This window comes from Cebus imitator, unplaced genomic scaffold (genome assembly GCF_001604975.1).
Source record: "Cebus imitator isolate Cc_AM_T3 unplaced genomic scaffold, Cebus_imitator-1.0 Scaffold401, whole genome shotgun sequence".
Lineage (NCBI taxonomy): Eukaryota > Metazoa > Chordata > Mammalia > Primates > Cebidae > Cebus > Cebus imitator.
In genome coordinates this window covers 1,645,926-1,665,900 of record NW_016107716.1, presented here as the reverse complement: position 1 = coordinate 1,665,900, position 19,975 = coordinate 1,645,926, and the positions used below count along the sequence as shown (strand labels likewise).

Genomic DNA, 19,975 nt, shown 5'->3' with positions numbered 1-19,975 from the left:
AGGAAATGATATTTGAGACTGCATTTATATATTTATAGTCTTAAAATTCACAAAAATATATAAACATGTAAATGTTCCTTAAAAAGCTACATGTTCTTATACTTTCAAATTTCAGTATTTTAAAAATTACTCACTTTTCAGAAAACCGGATAAACCACATGGATGCCACAGTAAGGTGTCAGGAGAGCCAGCAATCCTAGCCAGGTGGTCCCTCCCAATCTCTCCATCATCAGGAGGAGTGCACAGTACTGGGCTAAGGTGGTATCCATACATCACATGCTCCTGTCATTGAAAGAACAAACCACAATTATAAAATAGCAGCACCAGACTGGAATTACTGGGAAGCCTGCTGTTATTTCTGGAAGCAATCTGACATACAAAACAAACAAACAAAACCTACTCACTTTGTTATGATTTAGTCCTGGCTTTGTCTCGGTGTACTCTTGGGCAAGTAACTTAATCTCTATCCGACTCAGTTTCTTCACCTCTAAAATGCTGTGTGGCAGGGTAGTTGTGAAGATTAAAGGAGATGCTGTACAAAAAATGCCAAGAATCTAGCAAATATGGTGCTGGAACAGACTTTCCCATTTCCTCTGCCTGGCCATCTTCCCCTCAAGATTTGCCCTAAGGGTCATGGCCTCTATGAAGCTTTCCCTGACCCTCCCACACTGGGTTAGTTGATCCTCTGGAGTCCTCTGCACCCTTTTCCAGTGGGTGTCTCCCTCAGAGCTCTTAAAAGGTAAAATGATTGCTGGCTACATAGCATGGCACTTCCCCTGCATTTTGTGGGGCTTGAGGCCTGGGATGGTGTCTTAATCATCTCTTTGCCCCCAGAACCTAGCAAAATGCAAAGCAATATACAATCATGAACACAGCGCATTTCTGACGATGCATGGTAACATTTGTGGAAACCTATTTTTTTAGATGGGGTCTGTCTCTGTCGCCCAGGCTGGAGTGCAGTGGCACGATCATGGCTCACTGCAGCCTTGACCTCCTGGGCTCAAGTGATCCTTCCACCTCAGCCTCCTGGGTAGCTGAGATTACAGGTGGACACCACCATGCCTGGCTTAATTTTTATATTTTTTGTAGAGAGGGAGTTCAGACTGGTCTCCAACTCCTCGGTTCAAGCGGTCCTCCCGCCTTGGACCCCCAAAGTGTTGGGATTACAGTTGTGAGCCACCGCTTCTGGCTGGAAATCCCAGTTTTAAGTAATAATGCAAATAGGACTATATGGAGTTGTCATCTGGTCTCCCTTCTGATTGTGGGGCTCTTCTGAAAGCAAGAAGATGCCTTCTATCATCTAGCTACTTACAGTAAATATCTCTGAGAGATACAAAAATAACGACTTTAGTAAAATATTTCACATTTACTGGGAAGTTATAAATAACAAAGCAATCTGACCCAGAAGACGAAGGGCCAGCCCTTGCCAGAGCAGTGGGGCACTGCCAGCTGCAGGCTTCCTGACTGGTATTTAGAAATGGTAGTGGCGAATGAAAGGAGCCTCTCATCACAGGAAGTGCTCAGGGAAGAGACAGAGCTGCAATTGTATCCAACTTTTTATCTCAAAAAAGTAACACAGACAAAGGAGAGTGATGTGGGAAAACCCATCAAGAGTCAAGAGAGCGCTCCTACATTCAGGTATGACAACTGGTGTTTATGCCTTAAGCAGGGACTCCCAGTAACCATGGCAACCAGGGTATAGGAGATACTTGTCCAGTGTGAGTTTCCACACTGCATATTGTTTATTTATGGGCCATGGGTACGGAATTTGGGATTTAGTGTATTTTATGAAACATCCATTTGCAAAGTTGTCAAGGACTTTGCTTGCTATAAGGATTCAGGGAGCCCAGTCTCTGTGTACTCTTGCTTGAAGCTAGTTATGTGGTATTTGCACCACTGCAACGGTCGCCTGTTTTCCCTGCATGCATCCTTGCTTCCTTCCCCATCTAATTCAACATAACAGCCAGAGTGATTCTTCCTAAAGGGTGTTCAAATTGCATTACCACAAACTGCCCAACTTCAGTGGTTTCCCGTCATGCTTTAAGAACCCCCCAAATCCTTACCATGGCCAACAAGAGCCCTCATGATGGCCTCTTTGACTGCATCTCTCATCCTTGTTCCCCTTGCTCACTGTGACTTAGCTGCCGTGGACTCTTGCTGGAACTTGACTGTATCAGGCACTTTACTGTGCCTGGGCCTTCCATTTGCTGTTTCTGTAAAAGTGATTTTAAATTAAAGAGTCTTAGCCAGGCACGGTAACTCATGCCTGTAATCCCAGCACTTTGGGAGGCTGAGCACTTTGGGAGGATGACTCGAGCCCAGGAGTTTGAGACCAGTCTGGCAACATGGCGAAATCCTGTCTCTACAAAAAATACAAAAATTAGCTGGGGGTGGTGGCATGTGCCTGCAGTCCCAGCTACTCAAGGGATTGGGGATGCTGAGGTTGGAGGATTGCTTGAGCCCAGGAGGTTGAGGCTGCAGTGAGCTGAGATGGCACCATTCACTCCAGCCTGGGTGACAGAGAACTTGTCTAAAAAATTAAAAAAAAAAAAAACAACAACAACAAATCTTTACCCTGCAGGCAATTTTGAAGAAAACCCTTTTCTTGGGGGAAAGGACATAAGATGTGAAATAATTATCTATAGGCAGAAAAGGTAATGCTGTCTCGTTCACCAAAAGAAAAACACACAGATTCCTATTTTCCTACCTTGAGTTGCAAAACTAATAAAGATGAAATAAGGAAGACCATGCAGATTTTTGTATCTTGGAGAGTAAGGAAATTTCCATTTCAAGTATTTCTATTTGTCTGAACATTTAGTTTACCAAATTCCAATATAAATAAAAACTACACACATACACACAAACCCCGAAAGCAAAACACAAATGCTGACTTGAATTAATCAAATTTGGTTTTTATGTGCTGTTCTCTTTTGTAACCACTGAATACTTTTTCAGATTATTCCAAGTCATATGAAACCACACTTTGTGAAACTTTAAGTGCTAGATGACCTTGCAAGTTAAGGACTAAATATGTTGCATCACAAAAAGCAGCCCGGGGAAGACATGGGGAGAAAGTGTATCAAAATAGATTTCACACTTGATGGCACTGAGCCGACTCTTCCAAATCATTTGCAAATAGAAACGTAGTTTAGTTTTATGCACGTTTTGGAGAATTTTGTCAGGCAGGTAAAGCGTACATGCAGTTAGGCCTTCAGAGCGCCAACAAAGGAAGTTAATAGAGTTGAGAAAAGAACTGGTGAAAAAGTGAAAATGTGTAGGTTTGTAGAGACCGCCAAAGTAAACTTTCTAAAACTATACAACGATGAACATTCTATGATTTTTTTAAGGAAAAAAATCAGCCATAATCACATAGAAGGCTTGCTGTATTCAAATAATTATATAAACTAGTTAAACACTATTTGCAAAGGCCTCAAAGAAGTAATTTCCTCTTCATTTATTAGATGTCTGTTACTACATTCAAAGGCTAAGGTGATGGACTGCCTCTAACAGATTAATGACCATTAATGTCCATCTCAAGGACACTTGTTCTTGAGAACATGATGTGGGTTGAGTTCCGGGGTGACTTTGTTTTTTTTGAGACAGAGTTTTGCTCTTGTTGCCCAGGCCAGAGTGCAATGGCATGATCTTGGCTACTGCAACCTCTGCCTCCCAGGTTCAAGCAATTAGCCTTGCCTCAGCCTCCTAAGTAGCTGGGATTATGGGCATGCATCACCACACTTGGCTAATTTTTGTGTTTTTAGTAGAGATGGGGTTTCACCATATTGGCCAGGCTAGTCTCAAAATCCTGACCTTGTGATCCACCTGCCTTGGCCTCCCAAAGTGCTAGGATTACAGGTGTGAGCCACTGTGCCCAGCCTTGGGGTGACTTTTGTAGTTGATGGGAGACCTGTAAATGAGAAAAGACAGGGGGAAAGGAATGAAGATGTACAAAGAAACGAGAGACATTTTGATTAAACTGTTACTCTGACTAGAAAAGATGATATTCCTGATAAACTTTTCAAAAATCATTAGCAAACTGGATTTTTTAAAATTATAGACTTGAATATAGAAAAAAACGTAACTCATTTGATCACAAAGGGTAATTGTAAGAGATATGCAGATGTATTTTTTAAGACTTTTTTTTTGTTTATAAGGAATTTTCCATTAAATCTCTTAAATCCTTAAAAAAAAAAGAATGAAGATCTAGTCACCCAATGTTAGTCACTTCGTCCCCAACCTCCAGGAATACATTTCTCAGAAGTCAATATTGAGCCAGTCTCAGTGAGTCTGGAGGAAGAAAATCTGGGATCTGTCTGAATTGGACTATTTATGGTTGTGTCACTGGGCAAGTCACCGCACCTCTGTGGACCTGTTTCCTCATTTGTGAGGTGCCTGGAATTAACACTCTCGTCTTAGAGCTGTAAAAACGATCAAATGAGAGCCTATTTCTCAGTAGTTCTCTACTCTGACTGCATCTTAAAATAACTTGAGGAATTAAAAAAGAAATGTTGATGCCTGGGTCCTATCTCATAGGTTCCAACTGAATTGCTCTCGGGTGGGATCTCAGCACCAGTGGGTTTTCAAAGCTTCCCAGATGATTTTAATATGCAGCCACTGCTGAGAGCCACAAGCCTGTTACTAAAGCAGCACTTCTCCAACTATCCTGTCCTAGAAAGTTGCCTGGGGATGCTGCTAAAATGCAGATTCGGATTCAATAGTGTGGGGCCTGGGAATGCATTTTCCACAGGCTCCCAGTTTATGCTAAGCTGCTCTCAACCATACTCTGAGGACGGTAAGGTACTAAATGGCCATAAGGCACAATATAAATAGTGATCTACTCCCTCTCCCCAAACTGTAACTTTTAGGGATGATGATGTGAGCTTCAGCTAATGACTTTCTTTCCTCCTCCTTCTGTTTTGGAGATTAGTGTGTATAAGATTTTTTAAAAGCACAAAAGGGTTGTACAAATAAAAGGTATCACTTGGGTTATTTGTTAAGAGAACACTGATTTACAGTTACAAGCACACCCAGTTGCTATGGTACCACTGCTCCCCACATTCATTGCAAATTACATAAGTCATCATTTGTTCATCTGCATTTGAATTCCGCACCCAGGTGGGAAGGAAAAGTGCTCCTCTGGCAATTGCAGTGACTTTGCAATTGTATTTCTCACAATGTCTGCATTTTATTTTATTTGTCTGTGTGCCATCAATCACTTGGGGAAGGTAATGTTCCTGGATACAAGATTCTGTGTAGGAGGCTCTCAACTGCTTCAGTTCCTTGTTGGCCATCTCCATGACAGTCATTTCAGCAAATTCTTGTGGAGACATGGTCCCAGAGAACAAGTTTTGTTTTAAGTGAGAATTTTTGGGGTTCTGCAAATTGGCAACTTTGCTTCTGATGCAAGTTTTATATTTTCTGATGTTCATTGAATAAAGGGTAAAAACATGCTCTTCAATTTCTCTTGCAAAGTTTTGCCACAAATCGGCTTTGGGTTGATCTGTGGAAGAAGTAGTTAAAGCTGAGTAAAGAAGCTCTATGCATTTAGTTCTCATGGGTGTTGGGTCCAGCAACTCACTTGATCTCTTCCCAGTGGATTCAGGGTCACCATCCTCAAAATACTCTTCCTTAGGTTTCAATTGAATGGCTCCATTTTCAGGCACAATCATTTCACTAGGTTTCGCAACGTCTTGGGAAGATAGAGAATTCGAGCTGCAGATGCCCAGTGTCTCATCGTGACTTGGGTGAGAAAGTCCTGAATTTTCTTCTTTATTACCCCTCACAGGAAGTAATTTAGGGCTGTCCCTTGCTTTGAAGTGAGTCTCTTTATAAACAGCTTTCCACTTCGATAGCAAACACTTGGCTTTCTTTTTCAAAGCCACAGAGGGGCAGTTTTTGAGGACTCTGTACACAACTCTGACCACATTTGTCTCCTGGAGATGCTCCTTAGTCACATAAATTGTTTCTAGCTCAGTAAGGTGGTTGCCAAGATCCTCAAACTTCCTTTCAGACATCAGTTGCTCAATAAGGGAAGCTCTGGCACCTATCTGGTTCTTGTCAGACATCTTTAAAACTGCAAAGCAAAAAAGAGGTTTCAATTTTCTTAAGTTTGTCTTTGCTAGCTACAGCTTCTGGATATTAAAATAGCACTTTCCGTCAGTTACCTAGGCAATGTTTGCTGAAGGAGTCATGTAATACAAATGTATGTGACATGCTAGAAAATGGAATCTTTAATGTGGTATGGTTTACTTTCAAGAGTTTAATTCCTACCAGTGAAAAAACAAACAAAAAAACAGTATTGCAAAGCCTCTATATAACATCTGCTTAAGAGGCTTGCTGGAGGATCTGCCATAGCTTTTCCACCTCCAATTTTACAAATCAATGATCTTTCTATATTAGTCATTCCATTTGGGTGTAATCTGGTGGTCATGCTGGAGATGAAATCATGCCAGTGTCAGCATCAATATGGCAATGCTGAACAGTGCTAGACTGTTTTTCCCCCAGAGTCAGCTACATAACTGAACTACTTGCTCATTTCATAATCTTTTTTTTTTTTTTAGACGGAGTTTCACTCTTGTTACCAAGGCTGGAGTGCAATGGCACGATCTTGGCTCACTGCAACCTCCGCCTCCTGGGTTCAAGCAATTCTCCTGCCTCAGCCTCCCAAGTAGCTGGGACTACAGGTACGCGCCACGACGCCCAGCTAATTTTGTGTTTTTGGTAGAGATGGGGTTTCACCATGTTGGCCAGGATGGTCTCGATCTCTTGACCTTATGATGCGATTACCTCAGCCTCCCCAAGTGCTGGGATTACAGGTGTGAGCCACTGTGCCAGGCGTCATTTCATAATCTTTAAAGTGGCATTCTTCTGAATATAAAAGAGTAAGAAACAGGACAGAAAAGGTTTGCTAATGTCTCAAGCAATCTAAGGAAACTGTGAGATAGCACAGGTTGAAAAGCAGCCAGAGCTAGGGCTGCAGGTCCCAAAAGCCAACAGGCTACACTGTGCTGCCTTAGGAGTCTTCTGAACAAGGGAAAGCTTCATACTCAAGGATCCAGGTGATTTATGACTTTAGACTTACTGATTCCTACATTTTGGTTTTGTTAATTTTTAAAAAACTTTTAAGTGTAAAAAGTTGCTCAATCATTATGTCTGTGTGAATCTCATCCTAGGCAGGCAAATGTTTACTTTATCTAAGCAGTCTATTTTTTCCCTCCACATGATGTACATAATCTTGTCTATATAATGCCCTTGGATCTATATTTATCTGTCTGGTCTAAATGTAAACATACGCATCTTGACAGCAGGGACTGTGTCTTTTCAAAAATCTATGGGCTCTGTTTTATAGCACTTGATACTAAATAATCACCACTGAACATACACAGGCTAAGAACACTGAAGTGATTACAGAGAGAATTCATACAATCTTCCCAGTTACGATCTGACAAGTGAAATAAAACACAATGACCTTTTAGTAATCCTACTTCCATAAATTTAAGGAAATGAGAGACATGGAGACTGTATATGTAAGAATTTTCTTCTAACTTCGGAGAAATTGGAAGGCCCTCAAACAAGAGAATGGTTAAAAATATGGCATACTCCCAGGATGATACAATAACATAACCATTTAAAAATCATGTATTTAGATAATATTTAATGACAGAGAAAAACAGTCATAAAGTTAGGTGAAAAAAATCAAGATGTGAAACTACATAATGAAACTACATATGAAACTACAGTTATCATATGACCCAGCAGAACCAAGAGAAATGAAAACATAGGTCCACACAAAAACTTCTACACCAATGTTCATAGCAACATTATTCATAAGAGCCGCAAGTGGGAAATAATCGAAATGTCCATCAACTGATGAATGGATAAATAAAATGTGATCCATCCACATAACAGAATATTGTTCTGCTATGGAAAAGAATGAAGTATTGATACAGGTTGCAACATGGATGAACCTTGAAAACATTATGCTGAGCAGAAGAAATCAGACACAAAAGACCATAAATTGTATGATTTTATTTACACGAAATGTCCAGAACAGGCAAATCTATAGAGACAGAAAAAAGATTAGTTGTTGACTTGGTGGAATGGGAAAGAAGGGCAGTGTGGTGAAGGAGGAGGAGCAGATGATAAAATACAGGGTTTTTCTTGAGGTGGGGTGGTGGTACAAATACATTTTCTAAAGTTGACTTATTGGTGGTGATGGGTTACACAACTGTCAATATACTAAAAGACACTGAATTGTACACTTCAGGTGAATTGTATGGCATGGGAATTACATCTGAATAAAGGTGTTATTTAAGAATAGAATCTGATCCAAATTTTATTTAAGAATTACATGTGAAAAGACTAAAGAGATACACAAAATTTTTAAGAGGGGCATTTTCTGAATGGTAAGATTTTAGGTAATTTTCATTTGTTCTTTTACTTTTTTCTGTGATGAGCATGTATTGTTTTCATAATCAGAAAAGTTACTGATTTAATATGATTTCATGATAAACTGTATACATTTAAGACATCCCTACTGAAAAGTGGTATGAGTGATGGATCAATCACTTTCTACTCACCTTCCCTCTGGAATGATAAATGTACTTAACACTACTGAACTGCACACTTAAAAAGGCTTAAGACAGGCCAGGTGCGGTGGCTCGTGCCTATAATCCCGGCACTTTAGGAGGCTGAGGCAGGTGGATCAAAAGGTCAAGAGATCAAGACCATCCTGGCCAACATGGTGAAACCCCATCTCTACTAAAAATACAAAATTAGCTGGGCGTGGTGGCATGCACCTGTAGTCCCAGCTACTCAGGAGGCTGAGGCAGGAGAATCTCTTGAAGCCAGGAGGCGGAGGCTGCAGTGAGCCGAGATCACTCCACTGCACTCCAGCCTGGCGACAGAGCGAGACTCCCCCCCCCCCAAAAAAAGCCTTAAGATAGTAAATTTTATGTTTTGTATATTTTATCACAAATAAACATTTTTAAATAAATATGAAGAGATCAATAAAAGAACATAGAACATATAAAATTACGAGCTTTTTGGTTGTTTATACATAAACACATTAACATCTATAGATTTACTCGTTTTGCTGGTAAGACCAATTGCTTTTACCCGCACTGAAACCCCGAAGACACAATTCCCTTCCAGAATCACCCTGAAACTCAGACCTTCAGTTGAGAAATTCTGACCTGAGTCAAAAATTGCTTAACTTCCTTTCGGGCACTGTAGGCCCATCTCTTATTAACCATCTTTCTCAATGCCTAGCAAACCTCCATCCTGATGTCCTCAGTAGTAATGCATACAGAATGCAGGAACATTGAATGTTTCTTCTTTGTTAAGAAACGTTTCAACAAGTAGGGAAGGGCTCAAGTATATTGAACAGCTTGAAACTTTATGACTGTGACACAACTGCGTGACTTCAAGATCTGAAGCAGACAATTCGGAGAGAAATATCGGCAGTAGAGAGTATGAATATTTTTTATTTTTCTGTGCTGTCTTGCCTGCTCTTTATTAAGCTTTTGATTCTTAGGAAGAACTCTTTTAATGTTTGCAGTCTTTAAAACTGGAATTTTAAAAAGGGAAAAAGAATTATTTTTTAAGTATGGGTTTACATTAGGAAAATTACATAAGATCCTGAATTGATGGCCCTCTGTGAAACAAACTTTAAAACAAAACAAAAATGACTGCCAGAGGCTTTCTATAGTCTTGCTCCCTCTGGTGGTTAAAAATGCAGGACTCAGAATCTTGGTTATCTAAGATTTAACTCTTAGATAACCAAGTTATTTAAGGACTTAACTATTGATATTTTTGGATAAAGTTTGAGGAGAGATGCACCTGTTTGAGATGCAGTGATCGATTTCTGAGGAAATTATGAATGCTTATCTGAATGCAAAGCCACAGGTGATATGGCCACTCTTAAGAGACAATATTCTCATTTCAGAGGGAAGGTGGGTAGAAGGTGATTGATCCATCACTCATATCATTTTTCAGTAGGGATATCTTAAATGTATACAGTTTATCAGGAAATCATATTAGACCAATAACTTTTCTGATTATGAAAACAATACACGCTCATCTCAGAAAATACAGAAAAGAGTAAAAGAACAAATGAAAATTACCTAAAATCTTACCATTCAGAAAATGCCCCTCTTAAAAATTTTGTGTATCTCTTTAGTCTTTTCACATGTAATTCTTAAATAAAATTTGGATCAGATTCTATTTTTAAGTAACACCTTTATTCAGATGTAATTCCCATGCCATACAATTCACCTGAAGTGTACAATTCCGTGTTTTTTAGTATATTCACAGTTGTGTAACCCATCACCACAAAAAAATCAACTTTAGAAGATTTGTGCCACCACCCCCCAAGAAAAACCCTGTGCGCTATCAGCTACTCCACCTCTTTTACCCCACTGCCTTTCTGTCCCACTCCACCAAGTCAACAACTAATCTTTTTTCTGTCTCTATAGATTTGCTGTCTGGACATTTCATGTAAATAAAATCAACAATATGCGGTCTTTTGTATCTGGCTTCTTCCACTCAGCATAATGCTTTCAAGGTTCATCCATGCTGTAGCATGTATCAGTACTTCACTCCTTGTCATGGCCAAATAATATTCTGTTGTGTGGATGAATCACATTTTATTTATCCATTCATCAGTTGATGAACATTTTGATTATTTCCCATTTTTGGTTATTATGAATAATACTGTTATGAACATTTGTGTACAAGTGGTTTTTTTTTTTTAGATGGAGTCTCGCTCCGTCACCCAGGCTGGAGTACAGAGGCTCACTGCAACCTCTGACTCCTGGGTTCAAGTGATTCTCGTGCCTCAGACTCCTGAGTAGCTGGGATTACAGGCGTGTGCCACCGAACCCAGCTACTTTTTGTATTTTTAGTAGAGATGGGGTTTCATCATGTTGGCCAGGCTGGTCTCGAACTCCTAACCTCAGGTGATACAACCACCTCGGCCTCCCAAAGTGCTGGGATTACAGGCATGTGCCACCATGCCCAGCCTGTGTACAAGTTTTTACATAGACATATGTTTTCATTTATCTTGGATCTGCTGGATTATATAACTCTGTTTAATCTTTTATATAGCTTTAAATCTTGATTTTTTTCACCTCACTATATGACTATTTTCCAAGTCATTATTCTTTAAAAATACAATTTTTAAATGGTTATATTATTGGATCATCCTAGGAGTATGTGATAGTTTTTAACCATACTCCTATTTGAGGGCTTCCAGTTTCTCCTAAGTTTGAAGAAAATTCTTACATATGCAGTCTCCACATCTCTCATTTCCCTAAAGTTATTTCATATAAGTAGAATTACTAAAGGTCATTATGCTTTATGTCACTTGTCAGATGGTATCTGGGAAGATTGTAGAATTCCTTCTGTAATCACTTCAGTGTTCTTAACCTGTTTACGTTCAGTGGTGATTATTTAACATCAAGTACTATAAAACAGAGTCCGTGGATTTTCGAAAAGACACAGTCCCTGCCATCAAGATGCTTACATCCAGCAGTCTTTTCATCCTCTGAAACTGAAACTCTGCACCTCTTAAACAACTCCTCATTCTTCCCTCCCACCAGCCCCTGGAAATCACCATTCAACTTTCTGTCTCTATGTATGAGACTACTCTAGGTACCTCATATGAGTGGAATGATACAGTTATTTCTCTTCTTGTGACTGGCTTATTTCACTTAGCATAATGTCCTCAAGGTTCATCCATGTTGTAGCGTGTGTCAGAACTTCCTTCTTTTTTAAGACTAAATAGTATTCCATTGTCTGTATATACATTTTGTTTATCCATTCAAATGTTGATGGATGCTTGGGTTGCTTCTGTCTTTTGGCTATTGTGAATAACACTGCTGTGAGCACTGGTATACCAATCTCCCTTTGAGACCCTGCTTTCAATTCTTTTGAGTATACATCCAGAAATGGAATTACTGGATCATATGGTAATTCTGTTTTTAATTTTTTGAGGATCCACTATATTGTTTTCCATCCCCCTCCACATTTTTAACAGCATTTAAATCCAGTCAAACTTTCTAGTCCTCTGTGGGACAATAATGTAGACATAATTTATCCTAGGAGGGTTAAAATTCTGACAACTGTCATAAAAAGACAAAGCAAGGCATATGTCCAGCTTAGTTCTACATAGTTCATTCAATAAATATATATTAGGGATTGAGTATGTGCTAGATGCTGAGCCTAAAGAGATAGTCTCTGCCTTGAAGGAGCTGATAGCCTAGCGGAAGGAATACTGACAAGAAACTGGCCAGTTACAACACACGTGGTATTTCAACACAGACAGACACTGGTTGCTAGAGGAAACACACACAGGATGGTACCAAACCGTATCTGGGCTCTCCATCATCTGGACAGCTACAATTTGCTTCATCACTGCCTTCATTCTATCTCTGGCCCTCACAAGGCCCAACTGTTAGTCTGGCACTTTGTTAGAATGATCATCCTCTAGTACAGATCTCAGCAAGATATTCCCTCATCTTTCTGCTTAAAGCCCTTCAGAGGTTCCCCCTTGCTTTCAGGATGGAGCCCAAGCTCCTCTGCCAGGTAGCAAAAAGAACCCTAGCTGGCCTCCCCCTTGACTACTCTCAACCACTGATAGGCACAGCTCTGGGCCTTTGCTCAAGCAGCATCCTGAGCCTGGCTTATCTCTCACCATTGGTGGTTCTCAACCCCGAATGCTTATTAGAATCACCTGGGGAAATTAAACAACAAAAAACAAAAATAAACAATGGCAGGGCCTCACTCCAGAGAGGATAAATTAGAATCTCTGAGGATAGGGCCTGCATATTGGCTCAGCTCTCCAGGGTGACTCTGATTTAAACCACTCACAGGCAAACAACCCTCCTCCACACCCCAGCAGGACCTCCCAGTTAGGCTGCCATCAGCCCCAAAGACAACTCTGGTCCTGCTCCTGGACTGAATGCAGACAACTCTCTGACTTCAGCTTTTTCTAGATGAGTCCCATTAAGTCAGAAAAGGTCACAAACACCTACTGTGTACAATGCGGCTGACAACGTTCTCTACAAATTACAACTGTAATATTTTAAGTGTCATAACCTACACAATTCCTGATACTCCCTCACTTACCTCTTCACAGTCGAAGGCAACATATATTTATTCAGGAATTCTCCGGGCCATACACACTCCTGTCATCTCAATCCTTACAATACTCCTGAAATACAAATAAATAGCTTATTTTCATCTTACCGGTGAGAAAACCTCTTAAAAACAGTAAATAATTTGCATGTTGTTTTCTTCATGGTGTTTATCAAATTTAAAAAACATTTTTACTGCCTTCCCCACAAGACCACAAGAGAAGATCCACATGTTTTATTTACCTGTACACATCTAGCAAACACCCAGCCAGTACTTACTATTACTTAACACATTTTTGTTGTTGTTAAATGAGCGATGAGCATTCAGGATGCTCTCTCTCCTCTCTGCTTGTGAGCTTCATTTCTTTTCATTACACACCAGCTTGCCTGTACTCACTGCACCTAAGCCCAATGCCCCTCTGTCTCTTCCATAGGAGCTCAAGCCCATCTCAATTCTAGAAAAAAAAAAAAAAAAAAAAAACCATGGTGACCACTGTGGGCTAATCAAGTGGGTTTGAAGGGTTAAAATATTTGCATAAGGAAGGTCAAGCAGGTCCAGTTCCCAGAAGTGAGGGGTGCTAAGCAAGTTGGATAAGTTTCTTACCATTCTGTGTCTCAATTTCCTGATCTATGAAATGGGAGAAATCCAACATCCTATGATTAATGAGAATTAAATGAAAGGCTTGTTAAATGCTTTGAACTATACCTGTCACACAGTAAGCGTGAATAATAGGATGTGGGTCTACAACTAAAAGGCTTAAAAATATCAAACCAGGCATTGTTCTAGAGCAGGGGGGTCAGCACATTTTTTCTGTTAAAGATCAGAAGGTACATATTTTGGGCTTTGTAGGCCATATAATCTCTCTGGACTACTCAACTCTGCTGCTCTTGTAGCAGAAACAGCAGATACAGAAAATAACATAAATGGATGAGCACGATCTTGTTCCAGTTGACTTGTTTACAAAAACAGGCAGGCTGGATTTGGCTGCAGGCCAGTTTGTTGACCCTTTTCTAGATCAGTGCTATGCAACATAAATATGACATGCAAACCACAAACATGATTTAAAATTTTCTAGTTGTCACGTTAAAAAATAAAAATAGGTGAAATTACACATTTAACACAGTATATCCAGAATACTGTCATTTCAACATGTGAATATGACCAAATTGAAGTATTTTACATTTTTTTCATGCTAACTCTCCAAATTCACTGTGTCTTACACTTACAGCACATCTCAATTCAGACTAGCCAGATTTCAAGTGTTCAAGCCTTGTGTAACTAATGGTTATCATTATTGGACACCATAGTTCTAGAACTGATGTTATAATGGATAATGCTTAGATGCATACCTATACCAAAAGTTTATACAGTGCCAAGAAGAGTAGGCATGAAATATCAGATTGGATACATATAAAAGCTTGTAAAGATTAGCTAATATAGTAAGCAAGGTTCACACATCTGCACAATAATGGCTTAAACCCTGAGAAAAACGAGAGGAAAGTTCTGGAAACAATGTTCCCAGAAACTGGTAACAAGTCAATAATAACCTAGATCTGTTCAGATATTTACATCTCTTCAAAGCCTAAAGAGAAATTGTAACTTTGTAGTCCTAACACACAGCTTCCAGCTTCACAGGGAGCCCAGCCCTAACGATGCCAAATATTGGCAGCGGTGTCGCGGTTACTGAACAGCCACTAAGCACTGCGCTAGGGTCCTTTCCCTTAAAGGTAACCCCCTAGTAAAGGTACAGCGAGGGAAGGGACCAGGACAACCGCCCGGTCTAGCCCGGGTTCGAGTTCCGGTGGGTGGGGGCAAGCAGCCTGCAAAGCCGGCCGCTAACCATCTCGGGATGACGGCCCGGCACCCAGCACACAAGCAGCGACGGTCCCGAGGGTTCAGCCCACCCTGGCGACCTCGGCTGTCAGACAGGAAGGGACGAGGGTGCAAGCGCCTTTGGGCTTAAGCCGCCCAGGGCGCACCAGAAAGCCGCTGCAAGCCGGGGTGGGTGTACGCTGCGAACAAAGGCTCACCCTTTTGCGAGACAAAGGCCCTAGCAAACCCCAAGTGCGACTCACTGAAAAGCGCAGGCGCAGTTCCGGAGCCTTCAGCCGCCCCGCGTCCACGGAGAACTTCCGATCACCCGAGCAGGGAGGACAGAAAGGCCCAGCCAATCCAAGCCTCCAGGCCAGCGCACGTGGTCCTGGGATCCGGCGCCTGCGCGCTAGAGAAATGGCGCTTGCGTAGAGCGATCGGCGGAGGCCGTGTGACTGCGCTCCCGCGGCTTCCTGGAGGCGGAGCTATGGCCCCTCCCCCGGCCGGCGAGAAAGAAACTGCACTTACGTTTTTTGCAGCAGTTTGTTGACGTACTTTACAACTTATCCTTTTTGCTTCTACTCAGGACAGTCAAGACAGTGCTCAGCTAGATGTTGACATAGCTGTAGGCATAAATGTGAATCTATTTAACGCAGTGATTAATTCAAAAGTGTTTATACCATCCTAGAATGCATCGGTTGATATGAAAATAGTAAATGTTAATTGAGTGGTCATGTGCATCCTGGACTTCTCACCTGTGCACATTCTCATTCTTTGTCTGCAAAGGGCCAAAAGCACAGTGATGGTTGAACGAATGTGATAGCCTCCTTTGCTGATTCCTTACATTAAGGTAATTTGGGAAAAGGTTCAGGGAAGCAGCATATCCAATCCAATACTCTGGACTGGGTGCTGGCAGGAAGCAGGGCGATTGTATGATTAAGTATCATAATAAATCTTACCTAAAAGGCGGGGAGACAAGACCAGTGACTCATTAACTGGGATAGGAGATGTTTGGTCATTTTTGTTGTTTGGACAATGTTTATTTTTTTTTCAGCATTCCCACATGATTACAAAAGAGTCTTGTTTTTGTCTTGATCCATCGGTCAGAGAGTGGCAACGTCTGATGGTGTTCTGTGAAATTATTTATGTTCCACAGAGCACCAATGCCCAGCTGTGAGAGCCGAGCAGCTGAGAGCTGTCAGGGGTTGCTTTTTTCTTGCTGTAAATTGCAATTCATTGCTTAGAAAATCAGCCTCAGGCCAATAGCCTCCCGCTTATTTAATTAAACATGCTTTAATGGTATTTCTCTTCTCGTTACTTTTTTGGTTCATTTTATGAGTACTCTTGCTCCACTTTGTAAACACTGATTTAAAAATCCAAAGGACTATTGACTCCCAGACCAACCATCTCTAGATTTAGACAGTGACGTAGGAAAAATTCTTTGTGATCAGATTTGTAACATCCAATTCTTACAATATCTGATATTTGTCAAAACAATTACACTCAAATTATGAAAGACTCAACCTGAAGGAGTCAGTTTTGAAACTAGAAGTTACTACAGAAATTGTTATTGGAGCTTTGAGGCATATTATAACCAATTTCTCATGAACTCTATACTGAATAAAAGAAATTAGTCAAAAGTCTAAAATAAAAAACAACCTAGGCTTTTATCTGGTGTGAATTATAAAACCATTATTTCAACTAAGAGGCAAGCTATAATTACTGTGTAGTCTTGCCTTCTCTATTACAGTAGCCACATGTGGCTATTTAGATAAAATTTAAAATTCAGTTCCTCAGTTGCAGTAGCTAAATGTCAAGTTCTCAATAGCCACCTGTGGCTAGTGGGTACCATATTGGATAGCACAGATAGAGAACATGTTTATTGCTACAGAAAGTTCTGGCTGAGTTCATCTGGAATGAATCTACAATAGGACTGCCAACGGATTCTAAAGAGGTTTCTGAAAAGTTGGTTCTTTTGGACAATGTAAAAATGGAATACCTATAAAAGTACTCACTTCTATGATAATTTGTCATGCATAGTTTTCAGGCTTTTGTTTTAAAATCATCTTTCAGCTTCTTCAATACTCTGGAATTCTCTTGACAAATTTCCCTTAGTGCAGTGGAAGCCCCTTTTCAATCCTTATTAAGTCTCTGAGTGGTAATATATTAATAGACATTCTGAGCTCATGCAGACGGCCCTTTCCTGCAAATTCCCAAGGTAGAGAGGCAAAATGCTTTATGGTTCTTCTCCAGAGGCTAATGTTACACATTGCTGAGAGAACAGTTACAGATGTTTTCCATGGAATGAGGTCAGAGAAACTGCCTCTTTCTGGATTCTAAGGTGCTGGCTAGTGTTCATTTCCTGATAAAACACCAGGACTAGACACTGGGCTTAACTGGGGATGTTCTTATAAGTCACAGTACGTAAGGCATGAGATTAAAATAATGAACAGTTCCCTTGAAATCTCAGGAGTTACAGAAAATTAGGAAATAGAACAAAAAGGCATACATTATAGAAACAGAATCCTTATGTTTAAGTTCTGCAACATATTTCTCAGACTTACACAAGTGATATGACAGAGAAGCAGTGAACATGGTATCTCCAGGGAAAATCTCCAGAGGCTCCCAGAAGAGCTAGTTCCACAGGTCAGGCAGTGCCTGGCTGGTGGGCCACAGATTGCTTAAACCAGTGATTCACCACCAGGGGTGGGAGAAATAGAAGTACCTGGGGAGCATTTGTCAAACACATTGGCCAGACTTTCTCCAAGCTGAGCAGGATGGGAGTAAGGTATAGAGGGAGACTGCACTTCTGGTTTAAGAATATTTTCCCCCAGCTTAAAAATTCTTCACTTTAAAAAATTCCGTAAGAACTTCCTTGATTGGTATACCTTCATTGGTATATAGCCTTTTATATATAATGGCTGTAAACAAATGCTTGAGTTGTATTTTTAAATTGAATAATAACCATACAGTAAAGCACACCAATCTTAAAATTACAGCTTGATAAAATTATAATATATGCTTAGCTGATCATTACCCAGATCAAGATAGAAAACATTTCTCCTAACAGGCACCGTTGTGCTCCTGCCACTACCATGGGCAACCTCTATTTGACCTGTATCTCCATGGATTATTGTATCTAACTCCTTTCACTCCATATGTCTATGGAATTCACCCATGTTGTGACTTTTAATTCTGTGTAGTACTGGATTGTTTGCATCTACCACAATGTACCCATTTTACTGTTGATAAACATTTAGGTTGTGTTCAGTTGTGGACTACTACAAATAAAGCTGGTGTGAACATTTTTACCCATGTCTTTTGGTGAACAGAAGCCCTTATTTCTCTTGAGTATATACCCAGAAATAAAATGTTGGGGCCATAGGGTAGGTGTATATTAGTTTTGGCTGACACTGCCAAACAATTTTTCAGAGAGGTTGGTCCAATTGACATTACAATCATCAATGTATAAGAGTTCTAGTTGCTTCACATCCTCACCAGGAGCTGGATTGTCAGTCCTTTTGATTTTAGCCATTGTAGGTGGACCTTCGTAGGTCAGTGCCTTGCAACCTTTGCTACATATTAGAATCACCTGGTGAACTTCTGAAAATCCCAATGACTAGGCTGTACCTCAGGCCAATGAAGCCAGAATCTCTTGGGTCAGGACTGGCATCAGTATATTTTGTAGCTCTTTGGGTGTTCCCAGTGGGCATCCAAGACTGAAAAATGTTGCCTGAAGTTATTCTGATGCTATCTTTAACTTCACCCCCAATTTTCACCCCCCAAGAGCTACTGATTTAAAATATTCTTAATATTGTAAACTAGGCCAGGTGTGGTGGCTCCCACTTGTAATCCCAGCTCTTGGGAGGCCAAGGTGGGAGGATTGCATGAGGCCAGGAGGTTGAGACCATCCCAGGCAACATAGCAAGACAAAAAATAATTTTAAAAAATTAGCTAGCCATGTTGGTGCATGTCTGTGGTCCCAGCTGTTCAGGAGGCTGAGAGGTAGGAGGCTAGATTGAGCCCAGGAAATTGAGGCTGCAGTGAGCTATGGTTGTACCAGTGCACTCTAACTGGGTGATTGAGCAAGACACCATCTCAAAAAAAAAAAAAAAAGCTCTTTTCCTCCCCGGCTGTGTAAGGATAGGCCGCCATCATGAACGACACAGTAACTATCCGCACTAGAAAGTTCATGACCAACCGACTGCTTCAGAGGAAACAAATGGTCATTGATGTCCTTCACCCCGGGAAGGCAACAGTGCCTAAGACAGAAATTCGGGAAAAACTAGCCAAAATGTACAAGACCACACCGGATGTCATCTTTGTATTTGGATTTAGAACTCATTTTGGTGGTGGCAAGACAACTGGCTTTGGCATGATTTATGATTCCCTGTATTATGCAAAGAAAAATGAACCCAAACATAGACTTGCAAGACATGGCCTGTATGAGAAGAAAAAGACCTCAAGAAAGCAACGAAAGGAACGCAAGAACAGAATGAAGAAAGTCAGGGGGACTGCAAAGGCCAATGTCGGCGCTGGCAAAAAGAAGTGAGCTGGAGATTGGATCACAGCCGAAGGAGTAAAGGTGCTGCAATGATGTTGTCTATGGCCGTTGTGGATTTTTCACGAGAAGCTTAATAAACTAAAAACTTTCATGTGAAAAAAAAAAAAAAGTGTTAACTAAATGCATTGATTCTTTAGACAACTAAACTGAGCCATACATTCTTATATAATAACTTTTTCTCTCAATTGATACATGAGGCAAGATAAACTTAGAGGGCCCAGGAACTCATTCTCTCCCCTTTTTTGGAACCTGAGCAAGAAGCTGGTTTAGCAGGTCTGAATTAGCCTATTGGAAAACTCACTCATAGCAGCCTTGGTGTGTGACCTCCTTTGGGAGGCAGAGGTGGGCAGACTGCTTGAGCTTAGGAGTTCAAGACCAGTCTGGGCAACATGGTAAAACCCCATCTGAACAAAAACTACACAGATTAGCTGGGCCTGGTGGCTTGTGCCTATATAAATATAC

The 19,975-nt window shown here is 40.7% G+C and overlaps 2 protein-coding genes across 10 annotated transcripts; one reads left to right on the top strand and one right to left on the bottom strand.

The window, feature by feature from the left end:
• Positions 1 to 110: 110 nt before the first annotated feature.
• Positions 111 to 15,314, bottom strand: TCEANC (transcription elongation factor A N-terminal and central domain containing). Of its 9 annotated transcripts, none has more exons than XR_005196901.1 (5): positions 15,213 to 15,314; positions 13,129 to 13,213; positions 2,064 to 2,213; positions 405 to 532; positions 111 to 282 (listed from the first exon to the last, which is right to left on the bottom strand). XR_005196901.1 is itself a non-coding variant. In XM_017508815.2 (3 exons), exon 3 carries the CDS (start codon positions 6,063 to 6,065, stop codon positions 5,016 to 5,018), a length of 1,050 nt encoding a protein of 349 aa, XP_017364304.1. In that variant the 5' UTR covers positions 6,066 to 6,073; positions 13,129 to 13,213; positions 15,213 to 15,306; the 3' UTR covers positions 4,987 to 5,015. The 9 variants fall into 9 exon arrangements, 4 of the variants coding, with proteins under 4 accessions (XP_017364304.1, XP_037587390.1, XP_017364305.1 ...); XR_001819139.2 differs by having other exon boundaries at positions 405 to 495; positions 15,213 to 15,312; XR_005196902.1 differs by lacking the exon at positions 405 to 532 and having other exon boundaries at positions 112 to 282; positions 15,213 to 15,307.
• A 3,743-nt stretch (positions 15,315 to 19,057) lies between these two features.
• Positions 19,058 to 19,608, top strand: LOC108289389 (40S ribosomal protein S24-like). The gene has a single exon (XM_037731463.1). The coding sequence runs from the start codon at positions 19,106 to 19,108 to the stop codon at positions 19,499 to 19,501; it is 396 nt and encodes a 131-aa protein (XP_037587391.1). The 5' UTR covers positions 19,058 to 19,105; the 3' UTR covers positions 19,502 to 19,608.
• The last annotated feature ends 367 nt before the right edge of the window (positions 19,609 to 19,975 follow it).

Excerpts from the sequence above, each read along its gene's own strand:
- TCEANC (XM_017508815.2), bottom strand. The coding sequence starts at position 6,065 with ATGTCTGACAAGAACCAGATAGGTGCCAGAGCTTCCCTTATTGAGCAA.
- LOC108289389 (XM_037731463.1), top strand. The coding sequence starts at position 19,106 with ATGAACGACACAGTAACTATCCGCACTAGAAAGTTCATGACCAACCGA.